The sequence below is a fragment of the Ursus americanus genome, chromosome 13 (assembly GCF_024610735.1).
Source record: "Ursus americanus isolate L20-20 chromosome 13, mUrsAme1.1.p, whole genome shotgun sequence".
In the NCBI taxonomy this organism is placed as follows: domain Eukaryota; kingdom Metazoa; phylum Chordata; class Mammalia; order Carnivora; family Ursidae; genus Ursus; species Ursus americanus.
In genome coordinates, this window is record NC_142139.1 from 36,901,816 (window position 1) to 36,919,457 (window position 17,642).

The 17,642-nt window shown below is 38.4% G+C and overlaps 1 protein-coding gene across 2 annotated transcripts in view; it reads left to right on the plus strand.

Annotated features, from left to right (window-relative positions):
• The window catches only part of ARHGAP10 (Rho GTPase activating protein 10), a 313,438-nt gene that overhangs the window by 255,590 nt on the left and 40,206 nt on the right, over positions 1–17,642 (plus strand). For both annotated transcript variants that reach the window (XM_087866502.1, XM_045798867.2), the window contains one exon: positions 69–219. In XM_087866502.1, the coding sequence (XP_087722628.1) occupies positions 69–219 (151 nt within the window). The remainder of the gene's footprint in view (positions 1–68; positions 220–17,642) is intronic.

Sequence of the window (17,642 nt, forward strand, 5' to 3'; positions counted from 1 at the left end):
TTTACTATTGCAACACACAGGTTTCTGTTCATGGGAAATGATTAATGTCCTTTATGCCTTGATGGCAGATTTTTAGGACCCTGCCTGATGCCACATTCCCGGAGCCAGTCTCCCTGTCAACATCCCCCCCAAATGCTCCACCAAGGCAATCGAAGAGACAAGGCCAGAGGACTAAGAGACCCGTGGCTGTATATAATCTTTGTCTTGAGCTGGAAGATGGTAAGATGTTAATTGTATTTTTCTGCTTGACAGCATGTGGAGAGTATGGCATATCGTATGTCCCCAGGGAAGGGCATGGTTTTCCTTCCTTTGTGCTTTAATTCCTTTGTCCCCTTAAGATGATAATTTTTGAGATTAACCAGGAGGGTAAAGCTTTCTTGTCAGAGAGAGAATGCAAGTTTCAGGTTTGTGTTTGTATTTGTTATGCATGCTTCTTTTTTTATTTTTAAAAGACAGCTTAAATTTCTTTTTTGGGAGGCTTGTGTGACCTCCTGTGAGGTTATATAACTCTGAGACAAATGGAAGGGGAACTAAAATTAAAGCAGATCTTTTGAGAGGAGCTGATAGTCTCACATTAAATGCATCTAGATTAGAGGCATGGCCTTTTGTTGCACTAGAGTTTGGGGCTTCTGCATCTTATGTGGCCCATTTTTCTGACTTTCTTGTGAGGCCGGCGTCCCCTCATCTAGCAGGGGTGGCAGAGTGACCTGGCTTCGGGGGCCAGGCTGAGCGAAGTAAGCTGCGGTGGGACTCTGGCAAATGGAAGTTCTCGCGCGCGTCCCATCCCGGCTGCCGCGTTCTAGTTATTCGCAGTCACATTGTCTCAGCATTGCCAGATTGCCTCGTTGTTTAAAGAGAGCTTGGGAATTTGAATTTTAAACATTGATCTCTACACAACAAGACTGTGCCCTCTAGAAGTCACCGATTGCCAGTTTGTAGTCATGTGGTTATTGGTGTGCAGAGGAAAACAGTCCTGGTCTCAGAACCTCCAATTTTAGGAGGCATGTCCAAAATGGGGACTCTTATGTTGTGGGACTTCACACCTGTTGAGGACATTTCCTGAACTTGAAGTTCATCATCATTCTTCTTCTTCTTCTTCTCATCCTTTTTTTTTTTTTTTCTTTTTAACTTTCATTTATTATCCTTTCAAGCTACCGAAGTTATATTGGTTGGGAAGTATGAGGTGATTGTCAGGGAGGAAGGGAATGCAGACCGAAACAAAGATAGTACCTTCATCATAAAGAGCTGTGCAGTCAAATGTCCAGGTAGTTAATATGCGGAGATCCATGCAAGCGACAACTGACTCGGGAGTCTCTGCAGGAGGACTCAGAGCGCTTCCTGTAATGACACAGGGGGCGAAGGCGTGCTGGTGGTGCTGGTATTCTTTTACGTTGTTTGAGACACGCATCACATGGTACAGCTATTAGTTTTGCAGTCAGATCCTTATTTTCCAGAGGAAGAGCATGAATCATTAAAATCAACCTATAATTTCGGAGCTTCCTTTTCGGCATCAGTTTCAACTTCTGATCCCACCTAACTTTTTTGTTCTCTTTTCTTCTCACCTTCACTCTCTCAACAGAGTTGCTAATAAGGAGTAAAACTGACTGGCTTGAATTGCACCTTTTCTTGCATCTCACTTGTCCTCTGGTGCAAGTGTTAATAAATTGTGAAAGAGGCTAATGTTGGGAAGTAGAAGAGAAAAAGAAGTCAAGGAGATACGGAATAATATCTGCACTGGCTCATTGGCCCTTGAGCAAAACTGAATTGGCTATGTTTCATCAAGGAAATGACCAAAGAGGGACTGTTAGTCTTAGAATCACATCTACTTTTTTGGTATTTAAAGGAATTAAGTCACAATATCCAATCATGTATACATGGTAGACTGGTCTTTTGATCATTGGGTTGCTAAGTGATTATTAATGGGTAAGAAGTTGCTGAAGTGGTGTTTGGCACATCTTTTATGGGAATGTGCAAGATGGTATTTAATCATAGCTTTCCCAGTTTTTAGGTCATATAATAATTATTTGATTATAAGGGAAAAAAGATTTTGAAATATTCAATACCTTTAGTCTGTTTTTATGTTCATTATGTATATGATGTTTTATTCTACATTTTGTATTTTATAACTTTATGTTATAATCTTTCTTGATTGCAGCCTTGGAATTTCTTGTTGGTGTTGCAAGTTGTCAGAATCAGGAAAATTCTTGCTTTTGTTGTAGAGTGATTTTATTTTATCTTACAGGTCATAAGATAAAGCAATTAAAAACTATTATTTATCCCCCACCCCCCATTATTTATAGCTAAGCTTTAGTGAAACTCAAGTTTCTGAAAAAGGATTGCTTCAGAGAGAACAAGGTAGGGTCTACATATTGCATTTTCCAAAAAAAAAAAAAAAAAAAAAAAAAAAAAGTGAGTGGGAGATAAATGAAGAGAAAAGCTTTTGAAAGGAAGCATATAGGGGCAGGTTACTAAAAAACTGTGTTACTGAATATCACTTAGCATATTGAAAACTCTACCCCCTTCCAGGAAAAAAAAAAAACATGTATTCTTGTCATTAAGACATAAATGTTTTTTCTTTTTGCAGCAGCCTAAGTTCTGTAATTTTCAACTCAGAGGCTTCAAAAAATCTCATCTTTTTTGTGTTTGTTCTTATCAGTAGTAGTAGTAATTTGCTATGTTTCTCTAGGTTTGGTTAAGGTATGCATTATAGCCAACTTTAGTGGATTATTTTTTCCTAATTTTATAAGTTACATGAGTCTGATAGAATATTTAATTGCAAATATGCCCTCTCTCCCATTTATGCACTGTAGTATAAATTAAACTTCACTTAATGAAACCCAGGGCAAATAGTTTTTGTTTAAATTTGGGTAGATTATCTGCCAAGATTCAAGGGACTAGACTAGATAACTGGAGATTTTCTTCATCCCTAGGGTTTGGTATTTGAGTTAGGTGGTTTGTAGTATGTTATTTCTTCTTCTACATTGAGTAGGGTATGAAACTTTGTGATGTACCAAATAGCCAGCCCTGGAAAACTGTCAGAAGTGGCTTAAATTTAACACCAGGCAGAACAAAAGTCATTATTAGTGAAGAGTCAGCAAGCCTGTTATATGAGCTGAAGTAGGATAGGCCTAGAAGCAGAGAAACCAAGTGGGTGTCAAATGAGAGCGAAACCCTCTGCTGTTAGACATGACTTTTATTATGATATGTTCAACCCCACCCCCATCCCAATTGAGAGATGACCAGTTTAATTAAAGATGCCTAGTATCTTTACTTTGTTAAAGACTTTAATTGGCTTTGGCACATCTAGCCATACTGTATATACAATGCTCGTTATTTTTCTTTGTAATATACGATTCAATGATATTAAACTTATTATTTGCAAAGACTTTAAAATTCCAGTTAGTTGCTTAAGGATCCTTGTTGATTAATATGAACTGAAATGGGTATAATTTCTGGCTAGATTTCTTTAAATAGAGCAGCTATTAAATCTTTACTAAAATTCTTTATTTTGTAGAAGCTATATTGTTCATTTTCATATAGCATTTAATAAACTCATGAACTTCAAAGTTGAGTAGATTTGGCTAAGTCTGTTGTGAAATAGCAAAATATGAGGTAGGCTGGAAGGTGCTAAAAGGAAAACTAAAAATCAGAGGTCTATGTTCATTCTCCAATTATCTTTCTGTGTTTTTATTTTCTAAGAATTAGTAATAAAGTAACTCCAAACAAGTTCAGTGTATAACATACGTTCCTTTTCTCCTGTCCGCTCCATATTTATTTCCTTACTACCTCTTATATAAAGAGACACTGTCTTTTTCCTTCCTTCCTTCCTTCCTTCCTTCCTTCCTTCCTTCCTTCCTTCCTTCCTTCCTTCCTTTTTTCTTTTCTTTTCTTTTCTTTTCTTTTCTTTTCTTTTCTTTTCCTTTCCTTTCCTTTCCTTTCCTTTCCTTTCCTTTTCTTTTCTTTTCTTTTCTTTTCTTTTCTTTTCTTTTCTTTTCTTTTCTTTTCTTTTCTTTTCTTTCTTTTCTTTCTTTCTTTCTTGACAATGAGAGAGAGAGGAGGGGCAGAAGGGAGAGAGAGAGAGACTCCCAAGCAGACTCCCTGGTGATCACGGAGCCGACTCGGGACTCCATCTCACAATCCTGAGATCATGACCTGAGCTGAAATCAAGAGTTGGATGCTTGACTGACTGAGCCACCCTGGTGCCCCAAGACTGTTGTCTTTGTCGTAATTCTCCCAAATACAAGGAAGGTTCATGAGGCTATATGAGATATATTCTTTGTTATTTTCATTCAAGGCAAAAGAAAAATTTTGAAGGTTTGGGGATTGGGAGAGAAGATGATTGTCATCCAAATCTTGACTAAGCTCTCTCTTTCTTTATGCTAGTTCTAATTCTAAACAGAACTAGGCATTCACAGGACAAGTTTTTATTTGTATCGTCTTGGGTAGTTAGGTATGCTGTGCCCATCTTCTTTTGTACATGATATAGCAGTTTATTTGTTTAGGCAACTTAAAAAATATGATTTATGGCGAGTTGAAAACAGAATCATCTTGCAAGCCAGTTGGTAAGATTTAATATTATAGAGTAGGTCTTACTTGGGTATCGTTGGGTTGGCACTTTCACACTTGGATCCCGGATGTGCTAACTGCAGCACATTTTGTTGAACATGTGTTATTGTAGTCCTACAGTGTGACAAGGATGCAGAGCCTTATAAGCAAAAAGTGAAAATGTAACTGTTGAAAGGGAGATAGATAAACAGTGAAGCATGAACATTTCCCTTCTGTTCTAAGGAAGAACATACTGTGACATGGCTCAGTCTCTAAAATTGGAGGACAAATAAGTTGTATATAGATGTCCTTTCAGCCCAAATGGTACCAAGTTAGATTTTTTTAAATGATTGCCTAACATTTAAATGTCCCCTCTCAGTGAGAATAATGCTGATGAGATAAATGAGCCACCTTAGGTATGTCAAAAAAAAATCTTGTTGAATAATGAGGCATAAGCAAGAGAATAGAACTAAAAAGTAGGCTGCTGTAAGGTCTTTTGAAATGTAGATTTTTAATCCTAAAATATGGAATGCTCCTGGCAGTTTGGAGTTTTTCTGCCTCTATCATTTATTAGTAATTTTTCTCATGCTGATACTAAAATCAGAATTATACTGCATATCTATTTTTTTTAAGATTTTATGTATTTGAGAGAGCGCATGCACGAGTGGAGGGGAGAGGCAGAGTGGGAGAAGCAGGCCCCCCTGCTGAGCAGGGAGCCCAATGTGGGGCTTGATCCCAAGGCGCTGGGATCATGACCTGAGCTAAAGGCAGACACTTAACCCTCTGAGCCACCCAGGTGCTCCCAACTGCGTATTTATTGAAGAGCTTTTATAAACTCTGCATCATGTCACACGGGGTTTCTGTTTCAAGGAGTTGATATTCTATTCTCCTTCTGTCACTACGTAGTGAAATAATGAAATCGCACAGCAGTAAGTGCCCAGTGCTGGGCTATTGGCTGTGAGGGCCCTTGGGAAGGGAACTCCAGGGCTGCAGGAGATAGGGAAGGTTTCCTGGTTTCGTTGAGCGGAGCCATTTTGGTAGTTGGAAGGGGAAAGATTTCAAATGAGGAGACTAGCTTGAATGAAGGCATGGCAGCAGCGCTGAGCAAAAACAAGACCGGGGGTAAAGAGGCTAGCTTGATGACAAGGGGCCAGGGATGAGGGGTAGTGACGGGCGGACCTGATGAGATGCTGCCAGCCCTGGTAAGGTCAGCCTAAGGAATGAACAGGTGGTTAGAAGTCTGGGCTGAGGAATTCGTATTCTGACTCTTCTGGTGGGCAAATAGTTTACCCTCTCTAAATCTGTTTTATTACCTACAAAATGGGAGTTAAATAATATCTACTACTGAGGATGGTTGAGAAGGTTTTAGGTGGTTCATATACTTAATATAGTGTCTGGCATATAGTAAACACTCAAATACTAGCTTCTGCTGTTCAGTATTATTATTAAAGCCAAAAAAATGTTCCTGGTATTTAGAATGATAAGAGAAGTTACTGTTTTTCAGCAAGGGAGAAGAGTTGTAGCATGGAAAATAATGTTAAAGGAAGTTGAATGGGACTTAATCTGTCTGTAGGAATCAGGAAGGCCCGTGGCAAAGGCTGGTTAAGTAGTTTAGGCTCAGGTTGATGTGGTCTTGAACCAGCACTGGGGATGGAATATGATCTGGGAGAGGTGTTCAAGCACGTTGAGGGGACTTCTTGACTAACTCGATGTGGAGTATGGAGGCAGGTAATCAAAACGAGGTCTTCAGCCACGTTTTAGGCTCATAGATAAATGTATGATAGCAGTTATGTCTTAGTTTTTGCCTCGAGGGTCTTTTTAAAAATATTTAGACCACCTTTCCATCAAGAGGAAGGAAATATCGCATTTTGTTAGCATCTTCATTACGTGTTGCTGTATGTAACTGCTTTGGAAAATAGGTTTGGTAAAAATAGTGTAAAAGGTATTGGTATGAATAGTGTATATGGAAAGTCAGTTTCCATATTGCCTATGGAAAGTCAATATTAAGAAAATATTAAAATTTTCTGAATATTTTAAGAAAAAATACTACGTAATACTGTGTTATGTCTTCTTAGAATAGTCTCATAACCGTGAACAATAGAGAGCTCATTTCCCCCCCTTACTTTACCTCACAGACATATATCCCCATTCACTCACAGGCTGGGAGGGTGAAGGATGGGAGGCAAGCACTATACTAACAGACGCTCGTTTCGGTAGATGTCAAGGGTGGATAGCGGACAGTCATGGCAGCTGTGGCCTCTCTAATCTCAGTTCCCAAGAGACCATCTTTGGAAATTGCCTTCATGAAAACATGCTTTTGTAAGTAACTTGTAACTGCGCTGTCCTGCCCAAAATGTAAGAAGAACCACCGTAAAACCATTATTGATGTGAATTTTCGGTGACATTCTACAGCTTTTGATGTTTTCTTGTAGACCTATCTGATCAGCTTGACAGCGAATTATAACCAAACTAAGTAACTGAGCACTAACAGATCTTTGGCTCAAGCTTGGCAATCTTCTCTCGATTCTTATCATTTTTTTGGCATGACACTTCATGGATGGGCTCTAGATAATAACTTCCTGAGTGCCAGGCCTCTTGCCATCTCTCCAGAGCAATGTTATGATTCCCTGACATGGAATTACTGTATTGTGAAGTTAAATCTAAGACCAGGCTTGAATCAGTGACAGTACATGTAGACAGATTATTTCTTAACTCACTTCTACAATGATGAGATCAATGGGTTGGAAAAGGCAGCCAGAAATTTCAGGGCTGTAATTGAGTTGTGGTGTGCCCATAAATCATGCGAGCTGCTTCCCCTGCATTGGCGTCTCCCCAGAAGCCTCCCAGAAGCTCAGCCCCCCTAATGCTGGTGACAAAGTACACAGCAACTTCTTATATGACTTCCTATATAATCTTAACTATGCTTCTGTGTGGGATGAACATTTCCCCTTTTCTCTGGAGGGAAAAAGCTTATTTAATGCCTTAAAAAAATACATAGCTGTTTCTGTGGTGAAAATAAGTTCATGGCAGGTAACTAGAATTTATAGAAGAGAGAAAAATTCTTTAAAGCTGTCTCCCCGTGGTGTGGGTTTTTTCTTCACTTCTAATAGCTTTTATTTTAATTTCTAGTTCTGAATTCAAGCAGCTGTCATTCTCTTTATAGCCCCTTTTGAAACTCCTACGGCGTAGGAGGTAGCCGGGCTGTCTAAGAAACATCTTTTCAAACCAACCAAAGTATTGTTTATCCTGAATGAAATAGAATTTTTAAGGCTGTCAAGAATGAGTGATTTGAAACGTTTTCTTTGATAGCCAGGAAAATGAGCAGAAATCCTGAAGGGGGGAAGGTATTATCTCTATGTGGCCAATTCCCTGTAACTTCTATTACTCAGAAAACTCTTTTGGACCATGATAAAAGTTACCACGAAGTCAGGGTGTTGCCTGCAATTAATATAACAAAACAAACCTGTGACAGCTCAGTTTTACTTCCTGAATCCTTACCAGCTGTTGAGGAAAAACAAAGAATGTGAGATCGAATCAACAGTGGAGAACATTCCTGTAAACTTGTCATCTCTAGTTGCCTTTTGTGAACTCTGGGTAGCAGCTCTGCACCTTGGATTCTTCTGAGGGCTCCTTCCGCTTGCCATGGCATGGCTGCTTACCCTCTGCACAATATCTGGAAGGAGTACAATGTTACCCTTGGATGAAAAAAAAATCCTCAGGCCTATTAAAATGAATTCTCGGGCTGGCCTTTTGCATATGCTAATATTTGCTCTCAAATCAGCAGCATGACTTTTTGAGCCCCAAATGCGATTGTGGATATAATTTTATTTTTCTCTTCAGGTCAGAAGAGAATAGTGCTTATTTAAGTCTTTGTTGATTATCTTAGGTATTTTTCAAGGTGCATTCTTTTTCTTTAACATTTTAATAGTTAATGCAAGAACAAGGTACAGAATTTGGAGGATGATAGTGGTGAGCAGTTACATATGCCATACTGTACGCCAGACACTGTTTTTAGCAATGTCTGATAATAGATGCCCCTCATAACTAGCTGAGAGTGGCTTGACTTCAGAACTAGACATCACATTTTATGGTTCAGGAAACTGAGGCCCAGGGGTCAGTAAGGCACCGAAGCCTCACAGCTGGCCAGTGCAAAGCCAGGGCTGAACCCAAGCCGTGTGATCCCAAGGTCTGGCCCCTTTCCACCTAGCTGGGGTGCTGAGCACAAGTGCAGCAGCGAGAGCTTCTCTTTCCCTGAGTCAACACACATGGCCTGTTTGCCTCAGAGTCTTTTCAGAGATACTCGGTGCATTTCAAACAGTATGTCAATTTATTCTTTTTTAACTTTAGGAATGATTCTTAGTTTTTCCATTTAAAAAAAGTGCCTGGTTTTCTTATACTGGATTCAGAGTAATGGTTTTGATGAAGGAGAAGAAAGAGCCAGAGATGTGTATGGTTTTAAATCTGGGACACAGTGGCAGAAATCGACTCTCCCCGCCCCCCCAAAAAAGAGAGAAAAGGGTGTTGGGGGGGGGTGCACCTGGGTAGTTCAGTTGGTTAAGTATTTGACTTTTGATTTCCGCTCCAGGTTGTGAGATCAGGCCCTGCGTCGGGCTCTGTGCTGGGTGTGGAGCCTGCTTAAGATTCTCTCTCTCCCTCTGTCCCTCCCCCTTTCTTGCTCATGTTCTCTCTCCCTCAAAAAAGGAAAGAAATGGGCTCTCGAAGAAAAAAGGGGGTGCTCATTTTTATGGAGAAGGGGGAGGGAAAAACTCTCATTTTATTTCAGTGATATATTTGTTTTATTGTGGTTTATGCAACCATTTACCTAAATGGACAAATACCTGATCTTACGTTAGCTGTAATGCAGATTTCTCCGGTACCTGATCTTTCAGCAGGTTGTCAGAGATGTGAGAAGGGAATGCAATCAGAGTGTGATGCTGCCTGAATATACTGGATTTTGCTAATATTTTTTCCCCTTCTCTTTCTTCCTTTTATTAAAAAAAAAATTTTTTTTTAAGTAGATAATATGTTCCCTGGTTGGAAACTCCAAAAAGTGTAGAATGATGTAGTGAAAAGTCCCCATTCCATCCTGTCAGCTCGGTTCCCACACCCTGACCCGTCTGTGCAGTGGACCTGCAATCACTGATGGTCGTGGCTGGAGCCATATGAAAGTCGCATCTTTTAGATCAAAAGTTATCTAATATTGGCAATTTCAAAAAAATTTTTTTTCATTTAGTAGGTCAAAAATACAAAAGCCATCAGAAATTTCATGTAGTTCAACCTGTAGTTTCTTAAATCATTTCGGAGTTGAGATCCAAATCGGGTTGCTAACCACTGTCGTGGGAAGGGCTGTACCATTTGAAACTGCTGTTCGTGCACGTCAAAAGTGATTGAAGAACAGCGGTTTCCCAGGGTTTAACTTGTGGTTTCTCGTTCATCCTTCCAGAATTCTTTGTTTATAAGCAAATATGAATATAGATTCTTACCTCCTTATGCGCCCGACAGCCAGTTGTACCTAATTAAAAAAAATTTATACTATACTCATTGTTGCTTTTCATGTTGCTACAAAGAGCTCTCCCTCCCGTTTTTTCACTGCTGTATAGTATTCTATGTGTTCTCTTATACAGATGTACTCCTAAGAGGACCTTGTGTTCCAGAGCCCAACCCAAGTGGATAATGCAAGCCTCTTAGTAACCACACACAGACTTTAGTCTTCCAATGATAACAAAAATGTTTCCACAGAGATAATATACATGGTATGCTTTTGAGTGAATAAAGCAAGCTATAAACAGAATTTTCAGAATAATCTCACTTCTAAAGGAAAAACTATGTAAAGAAATGTAGAAGCACAGAAATAAATCTGAAAGAATATGAATCAGTTATGACAGTGGTTATACTTAAGGGGGTGAGAGTCATGATTTTCTTCTTTATACATATCTATGTTCTTTTTTCCTATATTGTTACTTGTTACACATACATATTATACACAAGTATTATTTGTTATACACAAGTATCATTTGTTATACACATGTACATATTATTTTTATACACAATGTTATATATACATGTACATATAAACACAAATGAATACACACATGCCAAGTAAATATATAAGTATTTAAGTTAACCAAAGTTTCAGCTTAACACTGACGCAAGCTGTGCTTGGTATTTGGTGTACCAAATTTGGTGTGCTGGGTGTACTTTTAAGATTCGAGGTAGAGAGAATGAAGCAGATCCCTAGTAAGAAGGGTCTGCAGCCCTTCTGGCGTGAGTGGGCTTGGACAGACTTCATTGGTGCCACATTGAGAATGGATAGCTCTTGCTGGTCAGTGGTTTCCTGTTTGATTGAATCTATTTTTCACCTTACCTGGGCCACTTTCTGAGCCACACTGTCCAAGCATTTTGGGGATCACTATCACTGGAAAGACTTAGGTAGCAAAGAGTTTTATTGACTGGTAGAATTGTTTGTGGTCAAGTTTGGATTTAAAGTAATCTGGGTTTAAATCCTTGTGCTCTTTCTGTCTTTTATGATCATGGCAAATTCTCCTCAAAGCCTCATGAGTTTGGGGCAATAAAATTTCACATGGTTTTTTGGCCAAGAACAGATGAGTTGATAGTTGTAAACCACCCAATATTTTGTAAATACTCAAGTTTTAGCTTATTTTTTTGAGTGCCTGATGTATGAAGTTAGAGGGCTTCAAATATATTTTCAAACAAGGTACACTTTCAAAGAAAGTGTAACTCCATCTTTTATTTTTGTCAAGCGTGATACCTAGACATATTGGTTTCTAGTGTCTTAGTCCAGCATGTGATGATAATTAACACTCCTCAGGTGAGAAGAATGGCAGAGGAGGAGGACAGGTAAATAGCTAGGAGTCCAGCAGCCCTCATTGTCTCAGCTGGATTGAAGTTTGTGTTCTGAGCAGTGATCTAAATTTCCTGAGCTGTCAAAGTGTCAGCCTTCCTCAGAAGTTTATGGAAGACAGTTTGATTCAGTATCTGATTACTTTTTGGTTCCTAAGGATAATAGTACATGGTTGTTATATTTTTTGTTTGTTTATGTAGGCAGAAATCTGAGTCTGTAAATAATACTTCAGGACTGTGATGATGGTGTAAAAATGCTCTCTGCTTTACAGAGTAAAGCAATTTGCTTTGACTTCTATTGACATTGCAACTGAACCGGTCTTATTCACTTTATAATTGAATTGCCACAGACTTCCATCGACCTTTGCAAGTAGTAGAGGTGGTTCCTGGAGTTGTAACCTAATGCCTATTAGCTGCTGCTATAACGTTATAATGGGGTTTTATGTTTTATGTCATATGATATTAACACAACCCATTCCCTCGTCCTTCTCCTAGCATACATGGTTGGTATATCCAGGCTGTGTAGTAGATTTTGGGGGGCAAGCATCATACTTAAGTTTTTAAATCTTTGGGCAATAGAAAATAAAATTTGCTTAATAATTTTATGGCAACTTCATTACATCTTTTTATGCCTTAATGTGATGCATTAATTTGCAGTCCGGGAATTCCCTTCTCCCTCCTTTACAAGTGTTCTGGCAGATCCATAGCTATATGTAGTTTTGTTTAGTTGTGCTTTTGGGATTGGGAGTAGGAGGCTCTTCTACTGAGATAACCTTTCCTAGACACGATTTCAGATAAAGAAATTGTGTTACCCAAGTGAATTATTTTCATTTAGCCACTAACTGTCATTAATCTGCATGTTATTTAGCTTCATTAAGGTTTCCATTATCGTTTGTCTTGCTGGATGAGGGCACAGTGAAACGAGAGGAACTGGGACATCTTGCCCCCCACCCAGCATGACAGTGCTTTAACTTGTAGCAGAACTGAGAATTGGGTAAGTGGGACTTCAGGAACCTTTCCTTGCACTTGGCAGTTATAACCTGTCTCAGTGCACCTCCCACTGCTGAGAAACACAATTAGCTTTCTTTCCTTAATGGGCATTTGGCAGGGTTACTTTCTTATGCCTCCTCCCCTTTTTTCCCTAATGTAAGACTTAGGGAAGATTTCCTGATCAAAGAAATCTAGACTGTTTTCTAACGGTAATCATTTACCACCTACTACTCTATGGACAGTTAAGAAGAATTCCCTTTGAATGGTAGGATTGGATTTGCTTTTTGAACAAGAGATATCCAATCAATTGCATGAGGAATTTTTAAGTTCAATTTTAAAGTCAAACTTTGAGTTTCCTAACCTATCTTGGTTATTTTAATCAGTTTAAGAGAGGAACTCGTGTGTGTGTGTGTGTGTGTGTGCGTGTGTGTGTGTGTGTGTCCCAGTTGAGGAAAGCTAATGTGTACCATACTATGATGTAATTCTTCTGGCCAAAGTTTTGAGGAGAGGATAAGAATAAATATCTGGCCTGAAAAATATATCAACTTTAATTTTTGTCTTGCTTTAGACTTTTTCTTTCTATAGATCTTGCCTGTTTAATGGCACTATTGATAGTGTTTCATAAAGCAAATTATCTCAGGTCTTTGGCTGTTTTGGGTGCTGTAGACTGGCATATGGGAAGATGTGAAGGGAGTGCCAGGTTTTCTTTGGCTTGTTAGGTGTTAATTGGGTGTTGAATCTGACCATGACCCTTGCCAGCCATGCTGCTCCCAGACTGCTCTGCTGTGCATCAGTCCTTCTGTTTGCACACCACAGCTTCCAGTTAGAGAAGGTCGTAGAAATCTGTGAAGTTCTGACCCAGCCGGCCATCTGAGTAGACTGTGAAGAAACAAGCCTGTGTACTTTTCTTCAGCAACCAAAGAATGGGCTACTTGGATGAAAGCAATGTTAGGCAAACCACCTAGGTAACACAGGCTGTTTTCTTGTTTGCGTGGGGCCTTTTCCCGTTTTCCTCAGTCTCATGGGCAATTTGGGTATGTGGCCACCCTCATGCCTGTAAGTCAGTAATTATGGGAATGCTAGTGCTAAGGACAAGAGATGCAAAAACAAAACACTGGATGAAACCATAATCCTGCCTTTGGAGCAGCCTCGAGTGGTAGGCTGTCCTGGAAGGCATGCTCCTTACTCAGAGGTGGAGCTCATGAATGTTTCACTGTCTGCAGTAATTTCACCCAGTGGTCTGAAAGCAAGTAGGAATTAGGACGTACATCCAAGACTTGGATAGAAACTGGATTGTCCCTGGATGTCCTTGTTAAAAGTAGAATTCTGTGCTAGATGGGTTATTTTTCCGATCCAGTATGACAATTCTAGGATGTCTCATTTCTCACAAGTGAAGTAGCAGAGTTTGAACCTGTTTTAAACACATTTCGGGAAACAGCCCTGCCTAATGCGTGCTGCTCTTCCCGTGCACTGGATCCTTAATGAATTCTCTGATCTCTGGTTGCCTTAAAATTCCATTGTTGGTCCCCTTCCCATCTTTATGGAAATCAGTGGAAAAATATGTTCTTCCTACTGTTTCGTGTATCTGAAGCTTCTCACCAGCTCCTGAGCATGCTTAGCTTTGTTTATACACGTCGCTTCCGTATTTCTTGTCTGGTTTTTGACATGGTACAACACAGTGACTCGGACTTTATTTTAGCACAGTAGAGATGATGTCAGAAACTATAGGAAATGAGTTTAGGAGTACTGTATTTGATACGGGGCACCCCTCTCCTTTTCAGTACATGTTACGTCCTGGGTAACATTAGGAGGAAAGAGAGCTATGGCTCAAAAGAGATTTTATTGATGTCATAATATCTGTCACGTGGTGGAAACCAGGGCAGCATGAGTATTTCCTGCTTCGTTCAAAGGTTGTGTTTTGAACAGGCTTATATAAGTTAGCAAAACAAACAAATGAAACTCTCTTCCTACTGCAGCATTTCATAATTCCCTCCCACTTTCAGCGTCGTCCCATCAGCTGCATTCCCAAAGCTGTTGTCCATCTCATAGTGGGTACCCTTTCTCTCTTTCCCACCTGTTAGCCCTCCTCGGCTTCGGTCATTAAGCCTAATTGTTTGGTGCGTGAGTCTTCCTTGGGTACAGCATCAGTAGAGAAGACACGCTAGTGGCGCGAGGAAGTCAAAATACTCTCAGCAAGACCGTAGTGGTTATATTATTGGACAGCCCTGTTTTAAAAGATGGAGAATACAGAATGACAGGCAGATGGACCCAGGCACAAGGGGAGGGGATTAACTGCACAGCAGCTTTTGTTCACCCCCCCCCACTGCTGAAGGAGCCCACCTAATGTTGGTTGCAATCACGCTTCAAAAGTGTAATAGATCGTGTTTAGTCTTGAGACCTATCTCTCCATACTTCAGGGTGAGTTTTTATTTGTCAAATCACATTTTCTCATGGATTTCCACTGTGATTTTGGAGACTTTTTTTCCCCCAGAAAGCCTTAATGACAATAAATATTAACAATAATAGTTAAGAATATTAACTTTATACCTTACGGTATAGCTTGTGTTTATTAATTATAATATACAAGTAATTCCCCTTGAGTCATGCACTAAAATAAAAAAAATACATCAAATGTATTTCAGTAAATTCTAGTTTTATTGAGAGTTTACCCTAACTAAATTTAATGTGATCATTTAAATAGCCACGATGACTCTCATTTGACTATCAGTATTTTGGAAAATTGTCTATTTAAATATGGCACAAAAATGTTCTGAACCTTTTTTGTTCTCTAATAAATATTTTAGAGCTATAAAGTTCGCTTTGGTTTTTTTTTTTTGCTGTGTTTCACAAATTTTGATATGAAATGTTTTTTTATCATTGAATTCTAAATCTTTTAAAATTTCCATTATGATTTTCTTTTTAACCGTATTTAGTTTACCAGCATATGGAAATTGTAAAATCTGTACTTTTGTTTATGAAGTTATAAATAGTTCGCAATTTTGATCTGAGAAGACAGTATGTATAATAGTCAATCTTTGGTATTTAAGACCTTAATCTTCAAAAATATTGTGTTTTTTTTTTGTTGTTGTTGTTAAAGTGTCATGACACAAAATGTTACGTTAGTTTCGGTTGTACAATTTAGTAATTCGACAGGTCTCTGCATTATGCTGTGCTCAGCACAGGTGTAGCTACCAGCTGTCACCATACAATGTTATTACAATATCATTGACTGGATTTTCCATGCTGTACCCTTCATCCCTGTGACTTATTCATTCCATAACCGGAAGCCTGAACCCCCCACTCCCCTTCACCCATTGTTCCCATCCTCTTACCTGCTCCCTTCTGGCAGCCATCAGTTTGTTCTCTGTATTTATGGGTCTGTTTCTGCTTTGTTGTTGTTGTTCTGTGTGTTTTAAAAGAATATGTATCCCATTTATTGCAAAATGTGTGTGTGAAATAGGTCACCTTTGTATTGTTGACTACGGATCTCTCTCTCTCTCTTTTTTTTTTTTGGCCTGCCTAATAGTATCTGAGAGGAGTGTGTTAAAATCTCCGATTGTTGATTTTTCTGTTTTTCCTTTCAGTTCCTCTCGTTACTTGAGGGTGTATCATTAGGTGCTTATCTTTTTGTTAGATCATCTTGTCCCTTTATCAGTATGAAATGACTCTCTTTGTCTCTCATTTTGTTAAGATCATTATCTTAGTATTTTCCTACTACATGTTGTTTTTTACTTTCAGCCTTTTTTTAGGCTTTTTTTTGTAGTCAACATATTGTTGGATTTAAAAAAATACATTTTGAAAGTCACTGCCTTTTAACTGTTCAGTTTAATCCATTTATGTTATCGTATTTACCATTATGTTAGGACTTATGTCATTTTATAATGTTCATTTAATAAACTTTGATGTGTTTTTTCTTGCGTGATTTCTTTTAAAAAAAAAAACAAAACGTTCTCTTGTTTCCAATATTGTTTTTGTTCCTTAGGTGATTGCTCTTATTTTGGGATGTATAATCTCATTTATCTCTTGATTTCTTAAGCTTAATTATATGTTTGTCTCTCCACCCCTAATAAGACAAATAAATTAATGCACTCTCCTCTGCCTCTGGGCTCCCCTCCCCCACTGTGTTGATATTTTCCAGAATTTTGGTTCTGGATCATTTTCATTATGCTTTTACCTTTTGTCCTTGAGTTTTTAGAAGGTAACAATAGACATTACCAAGTTTGTTGAACATCCTGTATTACTTCTTTTATTTAAACACTTGACTATTTTCTTTAAGAGTGTTATCAGTGTAGTTCTTTGTGTGGCAAACCTTCTGTATTTTTATGTCTAATAATATGTTTATTATGGTCTCACATTTGAATGGCAGTTTGGCGTTTTGAATATATAATTCTTTGCTCAAAATTCTTTAATATTTTAAAAATATTACTTCATTATTGTGCAGAGTTGCTGTTGAGAACTCTGATGTTAGTCTGGTTCTTTTTTTTTGTATGATCTGCTCTATCAGGAAGCATTATGTTTTTTTCTTGTATTTGATATTCTCAAATTTTGCAATAAATGTATTTTATATGCAATATTCTTTCTTTCTCTTTCTTTCTTTCTTTCTTTCTTTCTTTCTTTCTTTCTCTCTCTCTCTCTCTCTCTCTCTCTCTCTCTCATTATTTTTAAATTTTTTAATTTCAGTTACCATACAGTGTTATATTACTTTCAGGTGTACAATATAGTGACTCAATAATTCCATACGTCACCTGGTGCTTGTTGCAACAAGTGCAGTCCTTAATCCCCATCACCTATTTCACCCATCTCCCCAAGTCTGGTAGCCATCAGTTTGTTCCCTATAGTTAAGAGTCTGTTTCTTGGTTTGTCTCCACCCACCCTTTTTTTTTTAACCTTTGCTCATTTGTTTTGTTTCTTAAATTCCACATATGACTGAAATCATATGGTATTTGTCTTTTTCTGACTGTTCTTTTTTGCTTAGTCTTATACCCTCTAGCTCTATCCATGTTGTTGCAAATGGCAAGATTTTATTCTTTTTTGTGGGTGATATATATATAACCTCTTTATCCATTCAGTAGTTGACGGACACTTGGGCTGCTTCCATATCTTGGCTATTGTAGATAATATTACTATAAACATGAGGGTGCGTGTATCCCTTTGAATTAGTGTTCTTGTATTCTTTGAGTAAATATCCAGTAGTGTGATTACTGGATCATAAGGTAGTCTATTTTTAATTTTTTGAGGAAACTCCA